This window comes from Protomyctophum parallelum (assembly GCF_964188405.1).
Source record: "Protomyctophum parallelum genome assembly, chromosome: 19".
Taxonomy (NCBI): Eukaryota; Metazoa; Chordata; class Actinopteri; order Myctophiformes; family Myctophidae; genus Protomyctophum; species Protomyctophum parallelum.
Genome location: NC_139717.1, coordinates 38,086,325 through 38,104,966, shown reverse-complemented (window position 1 = coordinate 38,104,966; position 18,642 = coordinate 38,086,325). Strand labels below are relative to the sequence as shown.

General features: G+C 43.6%; 1 protein-coding gene across 5 annotated transcripts in view; it reads right to left on the bottom strand.

Annotated features, from left to right (window-relative positions):
• The window catches only part of LOC310877179 (rho-associated protein kinase 2-like), a 50,500-nt gene that overhangs the window by 22,720 nt on the left and 9,138 nt on the right, over nucleotides 1-18,642 (bottom strand). For all 5 annotated transcript variants that reach the window (XM_083790931.1, XM_083790930.1, XM_083790929.1 and 2 more), the window contains exons 3-13: nucleotides 18,127-18,227; nucleotides 16,066-16,203; nucleotides 15,686-15,946; nucleotides 14,702-14,846; nucleotides 13,143-13,281; nucleotides 8,486-8,577; nucleotides 5,585-5,744; nucleotides 3,428-3,515; nucleotides 2,097-2,176; nucleotides 938-986; nucleotides 191-326 (exon numbers count right to left, since the gene is read on the bottom strand). In XM_083790931.1, the coding sequence (XP_083647057.1) occupies nucleotides 191-326; nucleotides 938-986; nucleotides 2,097-2,176; nucleotides 3,428-3,515; nucleotides 5,585-5,744; nucleotides 8,486-8,577; nucleotides 13,143-13,281; nucleotides 14,702-14,846; nucleotides 15,686-15,946; nucleotides 16,066-16,203; nucleotides 18,127-18,227 (1,389 nt within the window). The remainder of the gene's footprint in view (nucleotides 1-190; nucleotides 327-937; nucleotides 987-2,096; nucleotides 2,177-3,427; nucleotides 3,516-5,584; nucleotides 5,745-8,485; nucleotides 8,578-13,142; nucleotides 13,282-14,701; nucleotides 14,847-15,685; nucleotides 15,947-16,065; nucleotides 16,204-18,126; nucleotides 18,228-18,642) is intronic.

Genomic DNA, 18,642 nt, shown 5'->3' with positions numbered 1-18,642 from the left:
CTCACAAGCACTGTGGCGCGTTGTGAGCTTGTAAATCTTTTATTTTTGCTGAATGTTCCCTATAATATGGAAGCTAGCTTCATGAACTCATATGTTCACCCATAAGGATAAATTGTTACAGAATTTTATTTAAGTTACGTCACGTCAAGTTACTGGAACAAAAGAGACCGCAAAATGATGAGTTCCTCACATTCATTCTCCAGAGTGCGTTTCCTGTCCGTCTCAATCTCCACCTTTCGCAGGTTCTCTGCATTCTGGTGCTGCAACAGAGCTCTCTCTCTCTCCATCTGTCTCAGAGAAGACTCCACACGCTGTCTGCTGCTCATCTGGGCACACAGAGACAGCTCAAATTAACCACCTGCAACCTGGCATCACTATTCTGGGCATCTCATTAGGAGCAAAGTTTTTAAAACATTTTCAAAAAAGCAAATTATTAGCAGATTTACAAGCTTTATACAGGTTGTTGCATCGGCTATTTTCACTACACAACAGCATCGTACAACAAATTATGAATTAGACATAATTGACCTGACCTGAGATCAGATTCTATAAACATCTTCTACATCCTGACAGTTTTCTGAAAAAGCTATGTTTCTATGTCAGTCGTTCTTCGATTTTTCAAAAATAGCAGACCTACAAGCTCGTATCGCGCCACTCGGTGGCGCGATACGAGCTTGTAGATCTGCTGTTTTTCAATAGCTAAAGCATAACATAATGCCAACACCAAAATGGGTGCCCGGTCAGAATGGGTTAAGAACAATTAACAAAAGCTAAATTAAGAACTTTCCGTCTACAGTATCCACTGTTTGCATTTGCACAGTTTATCCTACAGTCACCAGCCCTGGTGACTGTAGGATAAATACAACTTAATGTAGGGCCTAAGGAATCGTTCATTAATATCGATCCATCGGTCCGTTCATCCAATCCTTTACTGTACCTCATCTTCTAATTCTTCTACCAACTTCTCTAAACGGCTGGTGGAATTTCTGTTGACAAAGAGCAAAGACAAAACCAGAGACATTCACGTGATTATACAATTTGATGTGATTATATTCAATTCAGTTTTGATTCGATTCTATATCAAAACGACAAAACATACTAAGGGCACGGTCATACTGAACTTTTATTTGACCCATGAGGGACGGATTCTGCCAATGCATTTCAATGGATAGACAGGGGCAGTTATCAATGAGATTCATCTTCTTCCTGCTCCTTTTCTTTTCCGTTATGGAATATGTAAAAAAGTACAAAGTAAAATGAATATAATCATGTAAAGCCCAGAACAAGAGCATGCTTAGATGATGAATATCAACTGTTGCCCTCCATGAGGCGGTTTAGAGTCCCTAAATATAACAAAAAAACGGCTAAAGAACTCTTTTGTACACCAGTCTGTTCTGCTTTTAAACCAAAATCGGTAAACCAAGAGGATATGTTCTATTGTTCTTGTTCCCGTCTGCTTCTGTGATTAGCGTCCTGTAATGTATCTTTTGTAATGTATTGTGTATGTCTTGTCTGTATCTTGAACGGTGACGTCATGGACTCAAAACAAATTTCAGCGCAAGCTGACAATAAAGTTGTATCGTATCGTGAAACCATAACTGAAATGAAATAAATAAATTTGAAAGGAAATGTGAAATGGGAATGGAGCGCTTTGCTGCCATTTGCAGATTTCTGCAGAAGAAAAAAACCCACTCCATTCCCATTGGAATACATTGGCAGAATGCACCCTCATAGGTAGAGTAGAAGTATACTGTAGAGTGACCGTGCCCTTATACTTGTGTTTTTAGACTATTCAAGCTTGTGTCTCAGAAGTGGTATTGACAGTGAGAATCAGACCCATCTGAAGTGAGTGGTACTGTACTGTACTGTACTGGCCTCCCTGGCCTGTGTGTGTGCTTGTGTGTGTGTGTGTGTGTGTGTGTGTGTGTGTGTGTGTGTGTGTGTGTCTGTGTGTGTGTGTCTTAGGCTGCGCAACAGTGACACTTGGTGGTGAACAAACACTATAACGCTATTTCCGTGCTCGGACCCAGCCAGGGACACACATAGCTGTTATAGGAGTGGCTAGCACTCAAAAAAGGTGTCAACAACACTCATACTTGTTCTTCTGCTCCAGGTCATGTTTGGCCTGCATCTCATGGTTGAGCTGATCCTCCAACTGCCGTTGCTTCTCCTGCAGCTAATACATACACAGAGCAAACCTCAGTATACTATCAATGCATCATCATCCTCATCATCATCATCATCAGAAAACATCATTATCACTGCATCATCGGTTAATGACACAGAGAACAAACCTCGTTATCACGGCATGGTCAATCTATTCTCTATACCAGTGGTTTTCGTATCAAAGCCCATTATTTAGTTGTCATTTGAGCCACGGACCACCATTTGATGAAATTTAGCCTCTCAGATCCAAAACTAAAGAAAGTTTTGATGAAGTTGATTTTGTCCACAATTCCATGCTGTAATGATGTGGTCCCATAGGGGAGACAACAGGGAAAATAACAGGGAAACGATCAGAATAAGAATGATTTGTGGGCCCAGGCCGTAGCGTAACGGTCTGGGCACCGGACTGGTGATCCAGTCGCGGTGTGCCGCGGGTTCGACTCCCGGACCCGACACGGCCTTTACCGCATGTCATCCCCCATCTCTCTCCCGTTTCCTGTCAGCCTACTTTCTATCCCTTAAAAAATCAATAAAGGCGTAAGCCGCAAAAAAAAAAAAAAAAAAAAAAAAAAAAAAAAAAGAATGATTTGTGTGTACTTCCTAATACAGGTGTTTAACAATGATTTAACTCTTGAGAACGTAAAATGCTATCAAATGGACTCGTCAGGGTCCATTTAGTTTCATTTCACGCTCTCAAGAGTTAAAGATCTAATAAAATGGGCGACTGTGGGCAAAATAAAATGGGCGACTGTGGCTCAAGAGGTAGAGCAGGTGACGGTCGTCCAATGATCCATGGGTCGGCGGTTCGAATCCCGGCTCCTCCTGTCTACATGTCGAAGTGTCCTTGGGCAAGACACTGAACCCCAAATTGCTCCCGATGTGCTGGTTGGTACCTTGCATGGCTTCCGCCGCAATGTGTGTGTGAATGGGTGAATGTAATGCACAATCTATGTAAAGCGCCTTGGATAAAAGCGCTATATAAATGCACCATTTACCATTTATAAAAAGGTCCATTTGGTTACCAACTCTCCATCATTTAGCTGGGGACCACCTGTAGCCCCCTCAAGGACCACTGGTGGTCCCTGGACCACCTGTCAACCTCATGTTAAATGGCAATACCATGCAATTTGAGAACATTTGTCCTGAATTTTGCAGCGTATGCCCACGGCTTGAGGAGCGGTACGGTGGGGGGAAAATCAATCATCATCTTTAGTACTGTACAGTGTGCCTCCAAACCTATAACATGCCAGGAATACCTTACCTCTCTCTTACTGTCTGAGCAATATTCTTTTTCTTCTGAGCTATCCACAGCGTCTTCAGAATCCTTGCTTTTATTTACACTCAGCAGCCTGAGAGGAAAAGGAGAATTAGAGAAGTGGGTATGAGACCAACTTTACCCGAGCATGATTTTCACAATTTATGCTAATGTCTCTCTCCCTACTAACCAGGTCCATGCCCATTCACTGACCAAGGACACACAACAAAATCCTCTTGATTTAAGAATTAAATCTGGGTATCTACCCAATACCATAAGGTCTTCATTGGGAATATTTAGCTATTTAATTTGTAAGAGACCATGTACAGTGTTAAACATAAAATAGTCCCTCAGCAGTCCCTTTGACAGCTCACAAATAAAAACATGTTTTTGTCAAATGTTTGCTTGTCAAAATAAAAGCAAGATTATTTGCATACATGAAGAGACCATGAGATAAAATGTCAAATGTTGTTTGGTGATTACCAGACATTTTATTTTTTGTTTTAAAAGTAGCTGATGAAACTACATGATGAAGACAAAATGTCTTATTCTTAAACTTTCATTATGTCACACTGTGCAATGGTAAAATCATGATTATCCACCATGTCATACAAAATGTATATAGCGCCTTTATCCCAGGTGCTTTACATTCACCCATGCGGAGGAACCAACCTGCTCAGGTTGTTCTGTATCTTGCTTAAGGACACTTCAACACTAACTCAGGGGGGGCGGCCGGGATCAAACTGGGACGCTTCCATTTCCCAGACAGCCGCTCTACCTCCTGAGCCACTGGCACCCCACATTAACCCATTTTGACCTGAGATCAGATTCAAAAAATCGACCTACAAGCTCGTAGCGCCACGCGGTGGCGCGCTATGATCTTGTAGATCTGCTATTTTTCAATAGCTAAAGCATAACATAATGCTAACACCAAAAGGGGTTCCCGCCCAAAATGGGCTAAGTCAATACTAAGTCAAATTCAGTCTACTGTCACACTGTGCGATGATTGATGAAACTACAATCTATGTCAGCCAAAGAATGACAGGGCAATGTTTTACCTCAACGAAACACCACAAAAATATGACAAAAGAAACCCAGTCTAGACTTGTCAGAAGAGGACAACATAGTTTTGATAATTCTCCAAAAAGGGAGCTGATACCATTTGCTATTTTTTTCACAAAACTCTAAACTGTATGCATATTCTGTGAACTAGCAGATAGTGATTGATTCCTTGTGCTTTAACAGATATAAAACTGGTCAAATTGCTGCAGTAATTATTTTCAGAAAAGGTATTCTGTTTCACAAACAATAATAATAATAATATCTGGGATTTATATAGCACTTTTCGTGATACTCAAAGACGCTTTACATGTGTTGGGGCCAGGGGGGGGGGGGGAACAAGAGAAAAGGACAACTTTATTAGAAAGAAACAATTAAAAGAATAAAACCAATAAAACAGATGGCCTTTCCGATGTTGGTAGCCATTATAACGGTCTCACATGAACTATTGGCACAGCGCAAAATATTCAGGAGCTGCCACAACTCCGGGGCCTAATATGGCATGGACCGACTGAAGGACACAAAAGCACGACAAACGTTTCAATCACAATGTGGAAACCTCATCTGAGACACCACTACTATCATACACTGATATCTATGGTACAGTCTATGCCACTGTAAGAGAGAGCATCAATGCTTTAGTGTGGGCTTTGTTCTCCATTTTACTCACAGATGGCCATGAACGAGGCGCCAGTCTGGTAGAGAGGCCAAAACTACATGAGGTGCTGGAACAAGGCAGCAGTGTGGAGTGGGGACAGGCATACAGTGTCTGGCTGCTTTAAGGCAGTGTTAAGGTTAGGGGGCGTGATGTCGTATTAACTCTTTGAGGCTTTAGGTATGGCGATGACCTTAAGCCCATTTCCTGAGAGCACAGAGGTTCTTACAAATGGCGCCGTACACGCAAACTATGGTTTTGCTGAAGACAAAATGTCTATAAAAGATACGATAACAAATGTAACACTTGTTCTAAATAAGGAACAGAAAATATGCAAGACTAGCAATTATGGTTTGAAAGCTGTGACAAACAAGGCATGAGCAGAGCACAGCACAAACAAAAAACAAAATACTAGCAGCACGCGATACAGAATGAAACAAAACACTTACTGGTCCTCCTTGAAGTAAGTAAAACCCACAAAGGGGAGCTGGTTGCCGACGAAGGCTCTGGGCGGAGGAAATCTCTCAGGATCACCTTTATCATCCTCGATATCATCAAAGTTACTGGTGTCTATGTCACTTTTCAGTTCTGGAACTACTGGGGCCACAGCTGTGTGTGAGAGAGAGTGAGAGAGAGAGAGAGAGAGAGAGAGAGAGAGAGAGAGAGAGAGAGAGAGAGAGAGAGAGAGAGAGAGAGAGAGAGAGAGAGAGAGAGAGAGATATTGGTTAAAAAGGATGCATTACATCAACCACACAAGTCAAGACCAAAACGAATCACTGCCAATTAAGAGATGTTAACAATTAGCACCTCTTTGACAAACACTTTATGAACCTTGAATAAACACATGTATTCCTCAGCAGTGTTCCTGAATGTAAGCTATGCCAACTTGGGCAGTGGTGGTAGAAATTTGTTCTGTGCAGGTTGGCGTAAAGTACTCCTTTCCACCTACAGTACCCGCTTTGTGCCCTACATACACAGCGCCTTTCACACGCACAGCCTAAACACACACAGAGTATGTTCCTTCTCCCTCCTCTGCAGAGCAGACACTCTTTTAAAGGCCCTGTACAGCAGGCAGACAAACAATGTGTCAAACAACCAATCCGAGAAAAAAAAAACGAGAACTGGCTCATAAGCCATTTATAGCACAGTATTGGCAAACAAGAGAGAAACCATCTTGGATCCTGGATCCAACCTGATCGATTCAGAGTCAAAGTTGAAACAAGTTTGATCACGCTCGTCTCAAATCATATCTCTTCACTGTACCAAATGCAATTCACAAGATGGTGGATGAAAGACACAGGAGGGACAAAGACGGAGAGATAGATTATGCGCCGGAATGAAACAAATAAAACCAAAGACAAACGGCGGGGGAAGAAAGAGAAAAAAAGCCAAAATGTGGTGAGACAGGGAGAGACAGGCTGCTCCATGGAGGCCCTTGTGGCACGACTTCCCAGCATGCTCTCCGATAGCGGGTTGCTAATGACAGGCAGCTGTGGCCACAGTGAGAGTGAGAGAGAGAGGGAGCAACCCTCGATCTTGGGCGTCCCTCTCATTAGGGCCGACCCACACGGGCCGCACACCCTGCCCCGCCTGACCCTGGGGGGGCACCCCATTCATTCATCCATCCATCCCTCTCGTCTTCCAATGCGGGCCAGAGTACTGGCTCCTATGCGCTCCTACATCCCAGAGCTTTATTTTTGGGAACGGGGGAATGGGGCTCAGCTTTTGGGGGCAAAGGAGCTAGACAGTTGGGAGGGAGTGTGAGTGTGAGTGTGAGTGTGAGTGTGTGTGTGTGTGTGTGTGTGTGTGTGTGTGTGTGTGTGTGTGTGCAATAGAATTTTGAGAAGTACAGCCGTGACACAGTAGTGGTTTCGAGTTCCAGACCACCAGGCACTGATCAGAAGTTATGTCTGTCGTCTTAATCAGAGCCAGGTGAAGGGGCGAGAGAGAAGAGACTCGGAGACTAGCAGTACGTTTTAACAGCGGGCGACAGCCAGACAAATTTTCCGGAAGTGCATTATGTGTCTATGGGACCCGGCGACTACCGCCGATAGCAGGCCAACAGCCGATAAGTCGAAAAGTGGGCGGAGGAACGTCGCCCGGAAAGATAAAAATCATTCATCTTTTCGGCCGATACTGGGCGATTAGGCGACGTGTCGGCCGATGCTCGCCTGCTGTTAAAACGCACTGCCAAATTCCAATACCCCAAATCTCTGCCACTTGCTCACTCACACTAGGTGAAATTGGTGACCTTCTGAAATATGTGACAATCGTATAGACATCATGCTGGAGTGACAAGGAAAGTGCAAGGAAAGGATCCTGCGTGTGACTATGCACAGAGACAGAGGTCCTGTTTGAATTCCACCCTTTATTCCTCAACATCTTCCTCTGTAGAAGGTAGTCTCAGCAAGGATTCAGGTCACAGCGTGCAATTATAAAGTACCATAAGTAAAAGAGTAAGAAAGTGCAGAGTAAAGTATACAAAAATATAATTAAATACACCAGACGGTGAATGGATGCCATCCACAAAACCGGAACATGGCATACTAAAAACAAACTTGGCATATTTAAAGAAAGATCACGCAGGTTTAGTATGGCTGGTGTCGGTGATGGGGGCCCCATAATGCCATGTTCTACCCATAGAATTACATAGGATGGCAACATTGACCCACATACAACCTGCCACTCTTGACTGGCACAAGCCAGAGGAGTTGAAACTAAACCTCACAAACAATGTGTCCTGTATATTCCTGTGGTATACTATATAACTATCTCAGAGTTACAAAATTCATTTAACACTGACAATTGTTACTGTATATGCCTGGGTGTCTGTGTCATGAGCTTAATCTTAGTTCCCTACACAGCCCAAAAAGGGTGTTCATTTACCTAAAGATTTACTGTATCTCATATCACACATATGATATTACACATATACTTGTGGATGCCGTGTTATCGTGCAGGGATGTTGCGTCATGTGCGCTACTGCTGTGCACAATATCTAACTTTATATCATGACATCATGTAGTGCACACATATGGTGATCATATGGCATACGCAGCCTATATGCACACTGCGTGCGCAACATCTCTGGAGATAATAATAATAATAATAAGTCATGCCGTGAGACGCTGTAAATGATCAAAATGATAAAAAGCATCAAATATATGCTGACGACAGTGGGCTTCGAGGTGAAAATACTTTCAGAACTACGTGGGCGTACTTCCAACTCAACCGTAACTTCAAATAAATACAAAATAAAATAGGAATGACACACACACACACTCTCTCTCTCTCCACTCTTATTCCTGCTCTGCCTACATACATATTACACATTAAACGCATACACTTACTTTCTCGAATGTTGTCAAATGTCCACTGGTCGTTCTTGAAGAAGGGGTGGCGTTTGATCTCATCCACGCCGCTGCGACCCAGACGCACCTCCCTGTACATAGCAACGGAACGGAGTGGTCAGAGAAACTCGCTAGCACAAAAGCACCACTCTACCCCCACCTACCCCCTGTGCGCACACACACGCACGCACACACACATGCACGTGCACACACAGTCACATACACACACACACACACGCACACACACAACACAACACAGTCTGCGGACTGGCCACTAGGCACTGACCACAGTCCCTCTGCTGACCAGTGTGGAGAGCCACATGACCGCGGGTTGGACACTGGACACGCCTCGGGGCCTCCTCCTCCTCCTCCTCTGGCCAGGGAGTAGCAAGGGGCAGCGCGATAATAGATAATACAGATCCAGGAGAACAGAGGTGGAAGAAGAGCACGAGCGCAGGTGAAGGAGGCAGCAGGGACCAGTGTATATGGGACAGCACATCAACAGTGCTGACCGACAGACTCACACTGTGCAGCTACAACCGCTGCTGGGGTTTGCACTTTACCCCTCCCTACCTCCTCCTCCTACTCTCTCACTACACACACTCTTCTCTTACACACACACACACACACACACACACACACACACTCTCTCTCTCTTCACTCTTATTCCTGCTCTGCCACTGCATACAGAGCTGGAGGGGTGCGGCAGTTTGGGCCTGCCACGTGTGGGACATTCCAGACCCAGCCAAGAGGAAGAAGAGGAAGGCAGGGGAGGGAGACGGAGTATGGGGAGGGGAGGGGAGGCCAGAAGAGGTTTTTTCAGCCCTGTAGAAAACAGAACCTATAAGACCAACGCCAGACTTCCAGGCTTGCCCGGAATTATGGGAGAGCAAACGGAGAGAGTGACAGAGAACAGGGAGATGGAGAAATGGAAAATGGCACAAAGTGTACTGTAATTTCTATTTTTTTTTATAAAGTTAGAACATGGCAAACTGGGAGCAATCAGAAACACATGGGAGGCTGGGCTGGAGTTCTGGCCCAGAGAAGAGATGCAGCGGCTTCTGGAATGAGTGATGAGTCAGCGAGGGATAGCAGCTAGAGTGGGCGACTGGGCGTCAGCAAGGTTCAATTTGCTGGGGGGGGGAATGGAGGGAGAAATCCATTCCTCTGCTATTGATATCGCACCATGTCATTCATTTTATCGCCAGTGGGAATATTTTTTATCCTGCTTCTGGTCTGATTGTTCGATAATTTAACAACCGGTTAATTAAAAAAAGTAAAAAAAAAAGGGACATATTTGTCAAACTTTTTCATTCATCACATATTTCAAGTTCTTGAAAGAATAAATAAATTCAAAGATAGCAATGCATCACAATGAGGTGTTGTCATACTGTAGATCGTCTATTTTTGCTATACATTTTGTCATACAAAGCAGCATGGCTTAAGAGGTTCCGAAAATGCTCTCCCCCTGACCCGTATTTTATTTTAAACAAATCAAAGCCTGGGCATTAGGAACAGATGTTGTGGGTAAACCTTATGTGTGCGTGTGCAGTGGGCAAGGTGTGCGTGCACGCACGTTTGCATTTGAGAGAGTGTGTCTGCGCGGTGAGAGAATGGTGAGCAAGAGTGTAAATAAACGGAGTGACGCAGAATGAAAGGCCGCTCTGTGCAGAAGCAAAAAGGGCCTGTGTCTGACTGAGCCCTCCACGGGGGCGGAGCGTCTAATGACAACAGGAAGTGGTCTCCACCTGAGGGACGGGCCACTGACCCTGAATATAACCCCTCAACTTTACTACTGACAGTGTACCAACACCAATACTACTGCTACTTCATCCCCTCAACTTTACTACTGACAGTGTACCAACACCAATACTACTGATACTTCATCCCCTCAACTTTACTACTGACAGTGTACCAACACCAATACTACTGCTACTTCATCCCCTCAACTTTACTACTGACAGTGTACCAACACCAATACTACTGCTACTTCATCCCCTCAACTTTACTACTGACAGTGTACCAACACCAATACTACTGCTACTTCATCCCCTCAACTTTACTACTGACAGTGTACCAACACCAATACTACTGATACTTCATCCCCTCAACTTTACTACTGACAGTGTACTAACACCAATACTACTGCTACTTCATCCCCTCAACTTTACTACTGACAGTGTACTAACACCAATACTACTGATACTTCATCCCCTCAACTTTACTACTGACAGTGTACCAACACCAATACTACTGATACTTCATCCCCTCAACTTTACTACTGACAGTGTACCAACACCAATACTACTGATACTTCATCCCCGTCAACTTTACTACTGACAGTGTACCAACACCAATACTACTGCTACTTCATCCCCTCAACTTTACTACTGACAGTGTACCAACACCAATACTACTGCTACTTCATCCTCTCAACTTTACTACTGACAGTGTACTAACACCAATACTACTGATACTTCATCCCCTCAACTTTACTACTGACAGTGTACTAACACCAATACTACTGATACTTCATTCCCTCAACTTTACTACTGACCGTGTACCAACACCAATACTACTGCTACTTCATCCCCTCAACTTTACTACTGACAGTGTACCAACACCAATACTACTGCTACTTCATCCCCTCAACTTTACTACTGACAGTGTACTAACACCAATACTACTGCTACTTCATCCCCTCAACTTTACTACTGACAGTGTACTAACACCAATACTACTGCTACTTCATCCCCTCAACTTTACTACTGACAGTGTACCAACACCAATACTACTGCTACTTCATCCCCTCAACTTTACTACTGACAGTGTACCAACACCAATACTACTGCTACTTCATCCCCTCAACTTTACTACTGACAGTGTACCAACACCAATACTACTGCTACTTCATCCCCTCAACTTTACTACTGACAGTGTACCAACACCAATACTACTGATACTTCATCCCCTCAACTTTACTACTGACAGTGTACCAACACCAATACTACTGCTACTTCATCCCCTCAACTTTACTACTGACAGTGTACCAACACCAATACTACTGCTACTTCATCCCCTCAACTTTACTACTGACCGTGTACTAACACCAATACCAAACAAAACTACAATAATTTTGAGGACGGACGGACAGACAGACAGACAGACAGACAGACAGACAGACAGACAGACAGACAGACAGACAGACAGACAGACAGACAGACAGACAGACAGACAGACAGACAGACAGAGCCATTTAGAGGAGCAGTATACACCACTCAAAAAGGAGGGTACCAAGTATAGACTTGTGACTCTGGTCAATGAAATATATACGAATAAAGTGGTTAACTTTAATAAAGACCACGGCCGTGGCCTAACTGATAACCGGCTCCTCAGCATTCCACACACTGTTGCTACGTTCAAAATCATTCTCTGCGGTCCAAGGAGTGTCAGAGAGGCAGCTCACCTACTTGGCTTGTATCACAGAAAACAATGCATATCGTGGAACAATTTATCGGAAACCCACAGCATTCAGTACTTAAACCCTGGACAACAGGATATATGAGAATAAGTAGCGCACATCCCCCGGTCTTGGTGCTGAGCCAAACTGTTAAACTAACAGATATCATGAACAAAAGCAAGGGCTCGCAACTCACTTTGTAATGCTCCAGGTTAATTTATTCACAATCACAGCAGGCAGGACATACAACGTTTCGACCCGTATTGGTCTTTCTCAAGTATGTACATACTTGAGAAAGACCAATACGGGTCTGCTGTGATTGTGAATAAATCTACCTGGAGCATTACAAAGTGAGTTGGGAGCCCTTGCTTTTGTTCACAGCAGGATATATGACTCATGGCTCTGAAATTATTACTTTGACACTGCCATAGTGCCATTGCTTTAATTCTCAAAGTTGAATAAAAGTATGAACTGAAAACGTAAGAACTGAGAACATTTAACATTTAGTTGAAAACGAATAGCTTTGAGGAAGCATGTAGCTCGCATAGTGGCAGCTGTGTCTGACATATTCAGTTGTCTGTACACACCTGTCTGGTTGTGTTTGTAACAGTTTTATTTTCACCATGCCCTGCGATGGCTAGTCAGCTGGTGGGACTGCCACCTTGCAGCACGCTGAGGGGCTGTGAAACTGCTCATTAGTGCCATCCTGGTGCCGTAGCATGTCACTAACCAGACCTTAGCCTGACCTAAGCAGAGACATTTCTGGTCTAGAGGGGCGGGTCGCGCCTCAGAAATGCGCGCAACCTGATTGGATCTCATCGATCTGTCCGTCACCCCCGGCCCCTCCTCTCCCCCCTAGTGCAGCGCTACGTCACATCATTTAGAGCGACGCCCACCCGGAAGGGTTGACTCCCACTTTTAGACTGGTTCAGCCCACGGCTTTTTCCAGGCTTTCATCTTTCGCGCAGACGAAATGAAAGCCTGGGTATCGAGGCTAACCAGACCTTAAGAGAGCTAACCCAACAGATCCCAGCATCTCGCCTCGCAGCCTGGATGTAATATTCCAGGACCTTAAAGCATGTAACGTGACTTTGGCACAAGCTCAACCACAGACCCAGATGGAGAGACCTGGTGGCTATGGTTGGCTCTACGCGCCCTGAAGTGCAAGAGGACTAATATAAGTAAGTAGGTACGCACCTGTCAGACAGAAAGGCACAGATAAGGTTTTTGGCATCCCGACTCATCTCCATGTCATCTGGGAATTCAAGGGAGTTCTTGTAGTCCATGATCTTCCCATAGGTTCCCACTAAGGAATCTGCATAGAACGGCGTTTCACCTGCACAATGTTGAGAGAAAAGGCGTAGAAGAGGATTGTGTCAATAAAGTTCATTCTGATGTGCCTTCTCCTGCTCACTATCCACCGCTAAGTCCTCTAAGATTCAGTCCTCTGCCTAACCCAAGGAAGCTCTTTTCCACCTAGCAAGTCAGATTATGGGTTCATTCGTTTACATGGTATTTTTCTTTGAGGGACTATATATTCAACTTTATTATTGAACTTTATTACAGGCTCATGGCCCACAAGGTAAGACAGTACAGTAGGGATCACAAATACGAGAGTACAAATAAAATAAAATAAAAATACAGTACATTTACCCATCCCCACAGGTTACCACTCTAGGCGAGGCACTTATACCAGTGTCCTCTGATGGTAGAAGTGTACCTTACAGAACTACGGCCTGGGTCTGTCAACTGACCAATGAGTCCATTCAGTGAGCGATCCAGCCTGCTCATGAATTTAAATGTCAAGTTCCTCAACAGAGCCATGAAAGTATTCCCAATGAACAGAAAAGCCCCACTGGCTCTAGTGCTCCTTGGTTTTTTTAACAGGATACGAAGACAGTCATTATAGGCTACTTGCAGTTTGCGTAAGCTCTCCTTCTTGTACTCACAGTGGAGCTGTGTAGAGAGGGGTGCAATAAGCTCTAAAGAGGTTTACCTTAACATCCGTAGTACAATGGTGAAATTTACGGACCAACATGTTGGCTTGTACATAAAGCATTCTCCTCTGTCTAAACATGTCCTCGTCATCCTCTAAGGTATCTGTTATGATATGCCCAAGATATTTTGTAATCTTGGACACACCCATAATTTGACCAGACAGATGAAAGGCAGGAAACTTAAGTTCAAACAAGTATATAGTTGTTTCTGCACTCTTCTTGGGTGAATATTTACAAGTTCAAGCTTACTCTGATCTCAAGTCAGTCACTCTGCATAAGAGCATCTTCTAAACACCTAAATTGCTAAAATATGTTGTCAGTTTGATTAACTAACCATATATTTAGCTGACAACCTAAAATGGACTTGTGCCGGCATCTACGTATATCCGAGATTGGCTGGTACAGCTCCTTCCTATAAGACGGAAGAACAGGAGCATTGTAATTGGCTAGTTACTAAGTAGTAAAGAAAGACCCAAATTGCACGATAGACAGGGCCCCGTTTGGCTAGATCCGGGCCATAACCGCATGGGACGCATTTCGAATAAGCTGGAGGGACGATTTCAGTGCAATTATGAATTCACAAAAGTGACAGTCTCAGTTGTCATTGACCAATTTGAAAAAGACTCTGGAATTATAAGGACCTTGGTCTGCTGGCAGCGTGCACAAGAAATGGTGCTCTAGTAGTATGTGAGAAACTGTGGACGGAGATACAAACAGGGGCAAATGCATGAATCTCCTGGCGGACATTAGCTTACTCACCAACAAGCATTTCGTAAATGAAGACGCCCACAGACCACCAGTCGCATTCGCGGCCGTAATAGCCATCGCCACCTTGGGAATTCAGCACCTCAGGGGAGATGTAGTCTGGTGTGCCCACTGCTGTGTCACAGTGCACCATACCAGTCTATAAAGTGACAAGAGAAACTGTTGGCAGACGTTTTGGAGACGGGCAATACAAAAAAAGATAAATGGAAAGAAATAGCTAAATGTACAGTATCACTACGAATATACAATCTCTTTAAGTTGAGAGGTCTGTCTTATCAGACATTCTAACGTGTTTCTTCAGAATGGATACAAATTACATCCCTGTCCAGGTTTACTGGTATATTAGATTTTAAGACCAATGAATGCTTAAGTAGCCATTTTGAAAAACTCCTACTGCTAAAATGAACAGTGGATAAATCACTTCCTGAAACTTTGTAGGTACCAACAAATAATCCCTGGTATTTAAACAACCTGATGCTGGTATCTCTGGTATTCTCAAAACCACCTGATGCAATACAGTAGCTCTGCCTTGACATGCTTCAATTCACAATCTGAACACTTGGTGGTGCAATGGAGCACAATAAACATGAACTGGGCTCAACAGGAGAGGTTTCAAGAAGAACCATGCCAGACATATAAATTAGCATTTTGTACAGACAAATGTGAACATTAAAAAGAAAGTAAGTGAAAGTGACCTGATGTTAGGGCTGCAACAATTTTCTTTGAATATATATCAATGAATTAAAGTGAGGAATTCGGATAGATTTTTATAATTGATTAAACCACTTTATTAATAACACCTTATTTAATACTTTGTTACAACAGCAAAAGTAGCGAAAACAGCCAATCTATAAACTCACAGCGCAGGCAGCTTGTAGATTCGACTATTTCAGCTAAAAATGTATAGTGGATTAATGGGTTAAATTGAGTAGTTTGATTAACTGCCCCAACCAGAATGAGAACAAAAGCCCAACCCACCGAGTCCATCTTCATGCATGTGCCGAAGTCGGCCAGCTTGAGATGTCCGCCTCCATCCAGCAGCATGTTGTCCGGCTTGATGTCTCGGTGGATGAAACCCATGGAGTGGATGGCGTCCAGCGCCAGCACCACCTCGGCCGTGTAGAAGCGGGCCCACTTCTCTGGCATGTCGTAGTTCATAGTGAGGGTCACTAGGTCGCCACCAGGCATGAACTCCATCACCATGTAGAGGTGGCTCTTGTCTTGGAAAGCACAGCACAGCTAGGGGGAGAACAAACGTGCATGTCATGCGAAGTATGCTCTGTGTCGCTGTGTGTGTGTGTGTGTGTGTGTGTGTGTGTGTGTGTGTGTGTGTGTGTGTGTGTGTGTGTCTTTCACACCTGGACAACCCAGGGGCTTTTTGAGAAGGCCATAATGTCCCTCTCCTCCCAGAAGAACGCAGAGTCGGAGCGTTTGATCATCTCAAACTTGCTGAGCTGTTTCATGGCGTAAACCTTCTGAGAGGTCTTGTGGCGCACCTACAGCAGAGAAGGGCGAAGCAAAACGAGATATTTAGCATGCGAATAATCCAGAGCAATTTACAATAATCAAGAACAAAAGCATGGGAATACATCACAAAAGCATTTATCATAAAACATGCGTAAGCTAAGAAAGTAACAGTGGAATATCTATATTATGAGACTATACATATAAACTATATATATATACTACTATGCTATACATATGTACTATGGCGTGCTATGACTATATACAATGCAATTATAGTGCCGTCTACATAACATGCTATAAGTCTGTATCAGATGCTATCTAAGTCTACAGAAATGCTATCTAAGGTAAGTGCTATGGGCCATGATGGAGTCTAAAAAGGTGGGTTTTCAGACTACGGCGGAAGATTGGGAGTGATGCTGCCGTTCTGACTGCAGTGGGAAGTGCATTCCACAGCCACCCCAGAGCTCCTAGTTTTGATCAACAACTCAACAAGCTAGTTTTGAACATGTTTTGAAAAAAACAAAAAACAACAACATTTCTATTATTATAATCACATGCCCAAAATGATGCTCATGATACAAGGATAACAATGGAGTATTTATTTGCCTATCCCAGTGGATTTCAAATCGATTAACTGAAGGAGATCCAGAGATACCAACAGAAATCCTATAATAATAGGCACACGCCCAAAGAAAGACGTGCTTACACAAGATTTGGACACATACAGAGCCCCTGGCCCCCTGATCCCCCCCCCCACACACACACACACACACACACAAACACAACATTAACACTTTAAACACAAAACCACCCCCTTCCTCTCTCACGCACTGGGCCTGTCTAAACGTGTCTCTATGCACACAACAGAGGCCAGAGCCAAGCTACTATTATACACTAAACACTATAAGTTACTGCATACATGATTCTATTTTAGCCATGCCACAATGTTTAAGTTCTGCTCCCGCAAGAGTTTCAAATCTCCTTTTGTAAAACAATGTATATATTTGAATACTTGGTGGTGCAAGTGTTAAATGCTCTATCGATTGTAATCTTTGTTTGTGTTTGTTCAGTAACAGATGTCTCACCGTCTCCCCAGCTCTTTAGTAAACAGGAAATATCAGGAGAAACAGAATACAGGAGAGAGAGACACGTGAAATTGGAAGTGATCAAACAAAGATATGAGCAGGCAAAATTCTAAGCGAAACAATATCCAATTGAATCTGCTGAATGGGTTTCCTTTCCCGATTGGATGGAATTGGTGACCCACCCGAAAATGTATTTTCTGTTTAGACAGGGAGACGCCTGTTACTGAGAAAACACTCTAAAGCAATTACAACAATCAGAATGTGGAGTTTGAAAAGGTAGGGTATTTGTTTGGTTAAATGAAAAAGTGTTTTGTTAAAACTCAATATTCTGATAGTGATCATTGCTAGTGTTTGTTCTCGAAACATCTCTCCAGCTCTTGGAGAAAATACATTTTCAAGTAGGTGACAAATTGCTGCCAATCAGGAGAGAGTACCCATTTTTTTGTGTTCTCTATCCTGATTGGATAAAATTGGTATCCTGATCTGAAAATGCATTTTCTGTTAAATAAACAGCTGGAGAGACCTGGACACTTCCGTTATTGAACAAACACTCTATAGCAATGAGTATTATCAGAATATAGAACTATTCAACACATAATTTTAACTGAAGAAAAGCACTTACTTTTTGACAAAAATGTTTTGGTTTAACCAAAAACGATCACTTAATACAGCACCTAGTGATGTCACAAACGATCACTTATAGCACCTAGTGATGTCGCAGATTTTCGAATAACCTATAAACCTAAAGCCTAATTTATACTATTTTGATAGCAAGCCACCACTGCTGCCAAAAGGGAGTGGGGCAGAAAACAACCTGTATGTGGGACCACACTTTACATCCTGTTAACCAAGGGGAAATCATCTCACCAGTTGCACTTCGCCATACGCTCCTCTCCCAATCAACTTGACTCTGTCAAAGTCTTCCAGTTTCACCTGAAGGTCTCGTAGCCGTACCACTGCCTTCGCATCTGGTGGACAGGAACAAAAACACAGAGGTCACACGGGTCACCATGCCAACATAAAGGTCAAGCTTTGTACCATTTTGGTTCAATGTTGTGGGGTCAGTTATTTTTTAGTACGGTATATATTTTTTGTCCCACAATTTTGTAACCCATTTTTCACCCCTGTGTCAATCATCCTGTGATGTGATCCTGGGCTCTACACACCCTCCGCCAACCTAGGGAGAGCAACGGACTTAACTCATGCTTCCTTCATGCTTGAGTGTCCAAGTTGCTCCTTTACACCTGACAGGGGGGAGTTTCCCTGGTTGGATGTAGCGCGTGGAAGGAGCACGTTATTCCAACCAGTTCCTTTCCCCTCCATCAGGCGTCCCGGCTGGCCAGGGGGAGGCAGTTTAGAGACCAGGATTACTGCATGTTTTTG